Here is a 10,503-nt window from a genome sequence, read left to right on the forward strand (position 1 = left end):
TTTTGCAAATACTAGACGTTGGAGGGAGTATTCAATCATGGTAACAAACTCGCAGATCTGTTTCTCGCATTTTGTATTTGCACCATAGGCCCTCATTACATACGAAAGAACAAAACAGCGTCGTAGCATAAATGTTTTTAGTGTATGGTATCAAATGTTTTATATCAATATGCAGTAAAACATTAGCCTCGTGCGTTGCATTTTTCCGTTTTGTTATACTTGTCAGCTTCTATGTCTTTACAATAGTGGTATGGATTGGAGTACACAAAACATGCATTTATATATACCTTAACTATGTGTTAGATTGCGGTTGAGCGGTCTAAATACATTGCAATTCATTGTTTCCTCATTAAGTTTAAGGTCAATGTTAAGGTGATACGTACGTAAGCAACACACATGCAAACACAGGAAGGTATTGGACATGTATAGATATATAAACACAAAGCCGCACTGCTGATAACCATATTTGATTGTTTACACCACAAATGTGTTACCTGCCCACGTTTCGTCAGACCGTTTGCATTCAACACTGTAGCACTACCTCTCGTCGCTAGAGGACGCTAAGGTAATATGAATGTGGTTCCAAACGTTGCTAGATTTGTATCTCTCTCTAATCCCCAGTAGCCACAGTTAACATAGCCCGGTTGACGGTAGCAGATGGACTACGTAAATGTTGGCAGGTAACAAAAACTTCAATCGATCGATAAATAAACTCGTTTATGGAAAAGAAAGATCTATAGCCTAACAAGATGATAAAACTTGATATACGAATACGTTGATGAAGGTTAGACATCCAGGTACAAATGTAGTAAGATACGCCAAAATAGTTACTCAAGTAATTGGATAACAAAATCTTATCCAGTTGCTTGAGTAACTATTCTTGGCGTTTCATATACGAATATTTTGTTCCTTTTAGGAACACTACATAGTATGTTTGCTACTCCTCCAGGCAGACCATAGAACTGTCCTGTACGACTGCTGATCGTGAGTAGAACGGGTCGCGGGTCGGAACCCGAACGATGTCGGCGCCGAAGGCGGTCAGGTGGTCGCACAGGCAGACTGTTTCCTCCCGGGTGGTCTTTGGGCTCACCTGGGTGGATGGAAAGCGTAGTCAGTGAATGTTTGTGAAACAACCACATGTAATTGAGTGTTTTGAAGGAGCTTTTGAAAAATTCCAATGCATGATGTACGGTGAACGATGTTGAGAACGAGAATTTCATACAACCGAATGGAGACCTAGAGGACAAGCTTAGGCGTAAGCAGCAAGAATATCGTGAAGTGTGATACAGCAAGTGTGCGCCACCATGCCATAACTCTAAGCGCTACTAGTATCGTAATATTGTTTTGACAGCAAATGTTTATAGTTATTCATTTATCGAAATTATACTAAATGTAGGAAACAGAAATCAGATAATATTTGCCATGTTTGTATTGAATGAAATAGAAAAATACGTCGATCTTATCAGAAAGTACTGCGTACTGAAAAACGACAGAGGAAAAAAATCGCAAAATTTCCCCATGTTGTACCTTGCAGCCGTCACCCTTCCACACGTTGTCCTCTGAATCCCAGTACCGACAGCCTACCCTAACGATATCCACTGAGTACTTGCACTTCTGGGACAGGCACTCTGGAAATGAAGAATTCATATAGTGAGACCGCAACGAGCTTTAAATAGAAAAGAAGCTAGGCAGAAGACATTGAAATAGATTAAGGCCCAGTTTACACACAAGTCCGAGTCGACTCGGAGCTGTGTGTGAGGAGCTTTGGGCTGCTCAAGTGGAAAAAAACGCTACATGAGTGGCCTATGGTTCTCCAAAAACGCGTGTGTAAAACCGGACCACAGATGTGCGTCTGTCATTTTTCTTGAACATTTTGGACATCTCGGTAGTCGTTCATGTTTAAAATTCTATTGATTCGTTTTGTGTTACATCATCACCGTGGTAACCACAGCAGTAAGGAATGACAAATCAACGGCTTACATGACTACCTTTGACAGACCAGCTTGTGACTTAAGTGTCCTACATGTAAAAACTAGTTAGGATTTCTACAGATAGATACTATAAAGTACTATCGACTAAAACTTGAATGTACCGTCAATCAGAAGGCCAAGCGTGTACTGTCCGTTTCCATTGTTGACCTTTCCGACAGGAAGTACGATATAGGCAGTGAAAGTAGCCAGCTTGCCCTCATACCCAGTGACGTCCTCATACTCTGTGATGTCAAAGTCCCCCCACGAAATAAGCCTCCTGCAAATCAAACAGATGAGTGAGTAGACAAGATTCACTCCATGCCTCTCATTCCAAACCTGCCTCTATGTCTCAACGACCCTGGTGTACCGGCCTGCGTGCCGTCCTTCTCGCTGAGTTAGCGCTGGCCAGCCGTCAGCCAATCATAGATCACCCCTCATGTTGTTAGAGGGAAAGTTACCAACCAATCACGTTACCTGTTTGCAGCAGGCGACGACGCGACTGGCTGGTAACGGCTAGTCAGCGCTCATTCAGCCATAAAAACGGATCCCAAGCGCTTAAGCCGGTAGGCCAGAGCCGTTGCATGATACATGCAAGCGGTGGGTCTGGCGCAATAGGGTGGATTCGCTCCTGAATCTACGAAGTTTCGCTTGGCAATCAGGACTAATATGGGTCATACTCAGCGGCTACCTAAAATCGTGGTCCGTGTCGTTGGGATCGCCGCCGAGCTTCCCGTACATCCTGACTTCCCCGATGAAGGCGGCGGTCCGGACCGTCAGTGTGACCCCGTACGTGGCGTTCCCCAGGGCCTGGAAGTCTCGGAACGCCATGGTGTCGTTACCGTAATGTTTGTAGTTCACGAGATGCCCGACCTGGAACATCTCCGGCCTGTTCTTAAGAACGATGGTAATGTCTTCAGACAGACCCTGTGGAAGAAAGAGTGCAATGAGAGGGCACACTTAGATCTGGATACCTAAGATGCAGGGCATTTATACATGCAGCAATCAGCAACTGGAATGTGCTCCCGGACAGTGTGGTCCGAGACATTTGTGACTGGGGCCTTCAATTCTTTAAGACTCGTGCCCATCGCTATCTCTTAAAAAGCAAGAACACTTCAGCTGTGAACCACTGATTGGTCACTGAACTGGATCGCTAGATTGAGTTTCTATCTTAGCATTCATGATAGTGACTATTGTTCACAACAGCATGTTATAAGGTAGAAATAAACGGTTTCTTTACATTGGGATCGCATTCAAGGTGCACGTGATGACCGAGCACAGTTGAGCTAATTGTGATAACACATATCTGTGCATTGATTTGTTTTAGTTACTAACGATCACGAGACAATGTAAAAATATCGTCACCTATCTTATATCCCCCCAGCTGCTATCTAATGTACTTCAGACCAAGGATGTCATCAGATAGCATGGAAGACTAAGTTACTTGAAAAACGGCAACACGGGAACATATGTATCTTTGATGGCACCTAGACGACGACCGAAGAAAGATGCTAAAAAGTACACTATACTACTTACGTTAACAGGGATCTCGTCTCCCTTCGCGTCTTCGAGAGTGACGTCCACTATAGACGACTTGATGTCCCCTGCCGACTTGTCCCAGACGTAAAGGTTGTCATTAAAGCCGGTGATCTGGAAATTAAAGAAGATTTTAGAGGACACTGCTATAATGTGACGATATTTACGCCATCAAACACACCAATACCTTCTGACTTGGGGCGTATCTGCACTTACTGCATATGCTTACAAATCTTCTATTCTATCGTCAGGGATCAGATCCAATTGGGGTTTCCCTCTTCACGAATCCTAAAGATAACATCGGAATTACGCTGGAAGTCAATGACAGTGGATATATAACGCTGACCATTTCACCATAACTACATGGATAAATGTAGTATAAAGTAGTGTGGAAAGTGAAAGCGATCTTGAACCAGTTTAGCTCAAATGAACTCAATGAACAGATCGATGAGCTAATCTTCCACTGGTTGTGACAGAGAAGACAGACGCTATGTATAGTATTTACTTTGTATCATGGACATTCCCCTACCTCTTTTCGACAAGCGCAATGATCAGTGGACCACGGCTTAACGTCCCATCCTAAGGACTGCGACCCTTTCCGGCAACGTGCATGTCGGGTAAGCGACACAGCCGGGATCGAACCCGGGGCTTTTAGTTCCACAGGCAAGATTGCTAACCACTGGACTAGGCACGCTACCTGTGGACCAATTCTTCAAGCTAACCGACATCTATCGCACCGCAGTCATCCCTCAGTAAGAAATCTAGAGCCGCATAATTCCTGTTTAGAACTTTTATTCAGCCTGTCCGACCGGTTTCACCCTGTCGGCTTTCTCGATGCTAAATGACACAAGTTATATGGATAAATGCAACAACACTGTAACAGCGCTACAACAACAATGCAGCAACAATGTAACGAATACCTTCCAGCTGACGTCTGAAGAAGAAGGGGTAAAAGGTAGCAACGCGTCATCTGTGGGTAAGTCCACTTTCCCAGCAGGGAGGGACACAGGTTCTTCTCCCAGCTCTGACTTTGACTCCTTGTGTACCACCAGCTGCACGGCCTTCGTTCCTATGGTATTGGGTGATTCCGGAAATGCGGAACTGGTCATGAGAGCTTTGGCGATGTGACCAACCTGTGCCATTAGTGCAGAGACGGACTCTTTTTTCTGTAGCAACAAAGATGGTTAGACGGGGGACGTCACAGGCTGTCTGGCAAATTTGCTTCATTGATCTAGTGTATAAAGGCACGTGCACGTACCAGGATAAATGAACCTTTTCAAACCCTATGAGATAGTGATGTTGCATAGTCAGAAACGTTCAATTCCAGTTTAGTCCATTTTCATTAAAGATAAATGCATTGTTAGAATCGTTCGCTTTAGTAAATATGTAAATATAGAAATCTTGACTTCCATACCTATTATGGACAGATAAAGTTAGCAATGATATATTTAAATAGGTACGCACGAGTTTCCATTGTTCTTCCTGCTTTTCCAGTTGCTCCTTCTCCAGTTTCTCCTTGTACGCCTTCCGCTTTCTCGGTGGCAGAAGATGAGATTCGTCCTTCGGCATCACGTCCCCCTGCACACCGTCTTCCACAAGTGTTGAAACGGTGTCGACAATTGCTGCATAACGTTAAAAGTGATATTTACCTTTATCTCCTTCTCATTTTATTTTATTTATGGCACCAGGAAATGCATGTTGCGTGATGGCGTTTTCCAAAGATACCTGGGGAAAGAACCCCGACACAAAATAATTTAACATAACATAACGACGTATGATGATCGTATATTTCCCCCAAATTTTCCATTTTGCCTATAACCCACATTATTAAGCAGCAAAGCCTTAGGCATTAACCGTAGTTTGCAGCAATAACAACAAAAAATAAACCAAAACAACAACATAAGCAACAATAACTGTTAACAAATACCTGTTGCAGCAGGACTCAGGTCTCTAAACCGTTCTCCCTTTTCCGAGAGTTTCTCCAAGGATTCCGTCAGTTTTCCTACAATATAACCTCCAACTACCTGGAGGAAAAGGTGAAAGAAAAGGTAAAGGTAAATACGCTGTCTTCTAATATAATGAGGCGAAGTTTAACGCGTTTCTCTTCAAGCTAGCAGGGCAGTACGGCTCACCACCAGCACTGCTCGCCTTTATAGTCAGGCTTTATACGGAAGTGAAACCCTACTCTTGTCGACAAGTGTAATGGGTTCTTTAACGTTCCCATTGGTTTAATGCTCCATAGGCTCAGCCATACGCAGGGCATTCAATGCGTGCCGTGACTTGGTAGTTATAAGGGGGCTTATTGTCAACTGAGCCACGGCAATGATATCAATACTATCGGTAATGAATCTTCTTCGATAGTCTTCTGCTGCTGAAGACTAGAGCTGCAGGTAGTACGTGCTGCCTACAGGCTCTTTAGTGGCTGTGGAGACCTATACTTAAACGACATGTCCATTGCAAGGTCCATTGGTTTGGGTACATCAGACGGCAACCAAGGGACTCTTGCCAAAGCCCCATACATCCCTGTGGTCATAGCCACGCACATCATCATGCACAACTAGAGTACTAGGAATCGGTAGATGACTCACTTGTTCGTTTGGATCGAGCCTCTCGGGTGATCTAAGGAGAAGGTCGGTTGCTGTGGCCAGATCTTCTACCTGATCCGCATCCTCAATGATAGACGACAGGTTGTACATCATCTCCAACGCCAATGGCAGCTTCAGTCGCTGTGGGATAACAGTAAAGTTGTGGTAAAGTTTTAACTCGAACTGATCACATAGTAAACTCAAGCAGTCTAGGAGCAGGGGGTGGGGGTGCCAGTAATACTGTGACGACCGTACTGCTAAAATCTGTATCTGTATCTGAATCTATATAGCCGGTACAACCGCCATTAGGCGTAACACACCAGCTTCGCAGGCACGCGGCGCGGAAGCAGCTGGTTATATTACACCGAACGGTCTGTTACACCTAGTCTTTGCATATCTGACTATAACCGTTCTTTAAAGCTACTTAGTGAAGATGCTCCTACAGTACTTGATGACAACGAGTTCCATTCTACTATGGTTCTCGGAAAATACGAAAGACAAAAAAGTATATAAAGTAAATATATAAACTTATATCCAAGGTGTAAGGGTGAATGAGCCGATTTCTGAAACCCTTGTCAAACATTCAGGACCTTCCCATGAACTTGCTCCGAAGTCCCAACCTCTTTACAACCAAGGTCGGGGAGGTTTCGGAGTAGCCTGAAATACAGTTCGCTCCTTTGATCGCCTGTAAGAGTATGACTTTTACTAGTTTTATTTTTGAAAATCATAGTCTGCTGGCACAGATGACTTTTATAGACTAGTAGGCAACCTCACCGACCAATTCTCAACCACAGATAACTTTTCTGAAGAGTACCAAACCGTGATCTGGAGAAGGTTAGGAGACCAAAGTCGGCTGTGTGTGACAGGGACCCGACATGACATCTTATCTACAGGCCTACATACAAGTGTGTGTTGACAGCCACTCGAGAGAGTATGGCAAGTCTACATGGCCTAATCAGTTCTATTGTAGCCGAGCTTTCCTGGCCCTTCTCTTGGCCTCAGCGGCTGCTGTTCTTTCAGCTTCGAAAGTTGTGGCGCTCTTGTAGCTCAGCTGACGCCAGGTGCTGCGATCGAAGCAGAGAGCTTCAAAGTTTGTTGGGTCAATGTGACAAGTGTAGTAGCCTGATAGAGTGACGACGATAGGGAAAATAGAATTTTGTGCGTGAATGTGAGTATTGTGCAGTTCCTGAGTGTGATTCCAGTGACTACCACCATGTCTGCTCTACGACATACCTCGCATTCGGATGGTTCAGTCTCGTCGCAGCTCTCCTGCTCTTTGATGGCGCTTAGATACCCCATCAAGTCGCCTGGCGTTACCCGGCCACGAACCAGAGCCGACAACCCCGGCAATAAGTCTTTCAATTTGTCTACGACGGGGGTCGGTGTCACGGTCTTGTAAAGATGAAAAATAGGTTATTTCTGATAGATTTGATCCAAAATCAATAAGTTAAATGTGATAATGTCAGACAGGACATGTCTTTTGACTTTTTAGTATCTTTACAGCGATGTGCATTTTACGGACGAGATCGGGATACAAAAGCAGTTACACGTGAAATAGACTATCACCTTGCGTTTGTCCTGTACTGAATCATCTTGTTACATTGCACATCGGCAAGAAGCTGACCCGTAGGATACTAAGTTTTACATTGGAATAGCAAGATTGCTAATTTCTAATTGCGTATTGGATCATCATACCAGTATCAGAACTCCATGACATTGAAAACACACAATAGTCTGCTCAAGATGTTTCCAACTGTAAAATGTATCATTATGAACACTCACGGTTTCTTCAAGTTTTGTCGATGCCCTTGTGCTTGATGGGGTAGTCGCTGGAGTGTTGGTTTGGCCATCCGCTAATATTTACATATGCCAAGTATGAATATAAATATAATGTGTAACGTGTCTTCAGTTTCAATCATGAGGGTGCACATTACGAATGTTGCAAATACAACAAATTGAGAGGTAACGAACACAGTACTTTTGTTTGAATGTAGAATGCAACATACCACCAAGCGCAAAGCCTTCAGCTGTCGGTCCTTGGGCGTGGGTGACTATCTCTTGAAAGAAGTCTTCTTCTGTCGAGGTCTGTATTATCCAATGTGAGGTTGACTCTGCTGTTGATGAATATGTACTTGCGATTGGGATGATGGGGAAGGTTGTTTCCTCTTCTGGCGTCACGGTGGTTATCTTAATCCTGGACTGGGTGGTCTTTGCGGTTGTCGTAGTACAAACCTCTGTGAATATTGCAAAGCACATTAGATTAGTGATTTTAGAAATGATCAATCAATAAAAAAATGTATGAGATCACACTAGATGCCCTAGACGCCTGTATATATCAAGATCCGTCCTTCCCTTTAGCAATGGTGAGCCGTCAGCCAATCAGATCCTCTCTCTCTCTCTCTCTCTCTCTCTCTCTCTCCCCCCCTCTCTCTCTCTCCCCCCCCTCTCTCTCTCTCTCTCTCTCTCTCTCTCTCTCTCTCTCTCTCTCTCTCTCTTTCAATGGTGAGCCGTCAGCCAATCAGATTCTCTCTCTCTCTCTCTGTCTCTCTTCCGAAAGTTCTGGTAGAGAAGATGGTCTTTGTTTATTTTTTTTGGAAGGAAGAAAGGAAGGAAGGAAGGAAGGAATTGTAGCCTGGTGACAACCACTTACCCTTACACGACGTCCCGCTTCCGATGAATCCTTCCGCGCAAATGCAGGCGAACGATCCTATGGTGTTGTAGCAGAAGGCGTTCTGGTGGCAGGGGTAGTCACTGGCAGCACACTCATCTACGTCTGCAAACAACGTAGATACTCCGTGAATAGCTTCATCACCTTGTTTGATCACTGGTCAACAAAATCCTTTACACACAACCAGTACATAATCAACTGGCGACGAAAGTCAGTCACGTTTGGGACCGCATTCTTCACACTGCAGCAGCGACACCTAGCTTCAGTGCGAAGCCAAACCAGTTGGTATATTGCTCTGAGGAAGGTGACAGAGGGTCACCGAAACGTCGGCAGGTGGTTATATACTGGTTGTGTGTTAAGAACTTGCGTTATCCGACGTAGATACAAATGATTATCTTCCGCGAGTGTTAACGTTATACTGAAGTAAGCATTTCTTAAGTTAACGATCGTAGTCTTAGTACTTGTATAGGAATCAACAACAAGTATATAGTGTTGTTTGGTGGTCGCTAAATAACAAGTTTGTACCGAACTTTAAAAGCATGAATTATCTCCCATGGCACTGGGGACAAAAATGTAATACAATAGCTAAATGTGACAGAAAATAGAGCCCGAACAGAACAGATATCTCTACATCCAAATTTGTTTAGAATACATTGACTTACATATGTGTGCCATATTTGGCGCTTTTAGACAGATAAAGCTATTCCTCTGGACTAATGTTCTTACCCCCGCAGCCGCCTGACATCATAGCAAAACCTCGGTAGCAGGCACACTCGAAGTAGCCGATAGAGTTATTACAGACCGCGTGGCTACCGCAGATGCCCCAAGACTCTGTGCACTCATCTACATCTGAGAAATACAATAGGCACGAATCATAGCTTCTGTTTAGTAAACTTTAAGCACAAATGGAGAAGCAATCAATCAACAAATCAATCAATAGGCTAAAACCTTTTCACGAATACTATATGTTGCTGAAAGACCATTTGTATAGATTTAAAGTCCTCCATTCCGATGAAGTTTAATCTTCTAAGTCCGTCAAATGAACGTACCTGTGCAGTTGTGTCCGTTCGAAGTCAGAGCATAGCCATCAGAACAGGAACAGTGGTACGACCCGGCAGTGTTGGTGCAGGAGTGCTCGCAGCCGCCGTTTTCAGAAGAGCATTCATCGATATCTTCATCAACAGGAAAATCCGGAAACAATGACTTACATGTATGCACATCAAGACTAGGTAAGATTTGGGGTATATGTACAGGGCAGGTAATTTGTATCTTTGCGAAAAGACCCAAAAGACCCAATCATTTCAGGAACTACTAGACACCGCAATATTCATGTTGCAAGACAGTATACATACATTGTATGGAGAATATGTTTATCTATTCCTTTGGTAGTTTTCTGGACATCTAATCTTATTAACTTTCTCTGTTTCTCTATCTTTCTCTCTTTCTCTCTTTCTCTCTCTCTCTCCATATGTACACATATGGAGAGAGAGAGAGAGAGATTTTGTATATAAATATATATGCGCATATATATATGCGCAATACATTGCTACCGATTGTAATCAGACTATTGGATAAATCAACACTAACAGTAAAGTAACCACCTCGTCAGATATATGTCAGAAAAATGTCCCTACCGTCACAGGAAAAGCCGTTGGGATTGTCGAGATATCCTCCTGCGCAGGCGCAAGAAAAGCTTCCCCGGGAATTGTGGCAGATCTGCTCACAGCCGCCGTTTCCTCTCCAACAT

At 43.8% G+C, this 10,503-nt stretch overlaps 2 protein-coding genes across 2 annotated transcripts; both read right to left on the reverse strand.

The window, feature by feature from the left end:
* Nucleotides 1–705: 705 nt before the first annotated feature.
* LOC136446544 (polycystin-1-like protein 2) lies at nt 706–7,474 on the reverse strand. Its single transcript, XM_066444953.1, has 10 exons — nt 7,322–7,474; nt 6,092–6,229; nt 5,431–5,527; nt 4,968–5,125; nt 4,424–4,669; nt 3,504–3,617; nt 2,659–2,894; nt 2,093–2,247; nt 1,528–1,628; nt 706–1,090 (listed from the first exon to the last, which is right to left on the reverse strand). Exons 1-10 carry the CDS (start codon nt 7,385–7,387, stop codon nt 938–940), a joined length of 1,464 nt encoding a protein of 487 aa, XP_066301050.1. The 5' UTR covers nt 7,388–7,474; the 3' UTR covers nt 706–937.
* Nucleotides 7,475–7,501: 27 nt separating this feature from the next.
* LOC136445782 (signal peptide, CUB and EGF-like domain-containing protein 1) lies at nt 7,502–10,503 on the reverse strand. Its single transcript, XM_066443921.1, has 7 exons — nt 10,481–10,503; nt 9,806–9,981; nt 9,483–9,605; nt 8,739–8,861; nt 8,095–8,322; nt 7,871–7,941; nt 7,502–7,507 (listed from the first exon to the last, which is right to left on the reverse strand). The coding sequence occupies exons 1-7, from the start codon at nt 10,501–10,503 to the stop codon at nt 7,502–7,504; spliced, it is 750 nt and encodes a 249-aa protein (XP_066300018.1).

The sequence above is a fragment of the Branchiostoma lanceolatum genome, chromosome 12 (assembly GCF_035083965.1).
Source record: "Branchiostoma lanceolatum isolate klBraLanc5 chromosome 12, klBraLanc5.hap2, whole genome shotgun sequence".
In the NCBI taxonomy this organism is placed as follows: Eukaryota; Metazoa; Chordata; class Leptocardii; order Amphioxiformes; family Branchiostomatidae; genus Branchiostoma; species Branchiostoma lanceolatum.

What these genes read in the sequence shown, in the direction of transcription:
- LOC136446544 (XM_066444953.1), bottom strand. Translation starts at nt 7,387, where the DNA reads ATGGGGTATCTAAGCGCCATCAAAGAGCAGGAGAGCTGCGACGAGACT. An exon ending in AGGAAGAACAATGGAAACTC is followed by an intron (nt 4,670 to 4,967) that starts GTGCGTACCTAT and finishes TTGTTGCTACAG; the next exon opens with AAAAAAGAGTCCGTCTCTGC. An exon ending in CTTCAGACGTCAGCTGGAAG is followed by an intron (nt 3,618 to 4,423) that starts GTATTCGTTACA and finishes TTTAATTTCCAG; the next exon opens with ATCACCGGCTTTAATGACAA.
- LOC136445782 (XM_066443921.1), bottom strand. Translation starts at nt 10,503, where the DNA reads ATGTTGGAGAGGAAACGGCGGCT. An exon ending in GAACGGACACAACTGCACAG is followed by an intron (nt 9,606 to 9,805) that starts GTACGTTCATTT and finishes TGTATTTCTCAG; the next exon opens with ATGTAGATGAGTGCACAGAG. An exon ending in GATGTCAGGCGGCTGCGGGG is followed by an intron (nt 8,862 to 9,482) that starts GTAAGAACATTA and finishes CGTTGTTTGCAG; the next exon opens with ACGTAGATGAGTGTGCTGCC.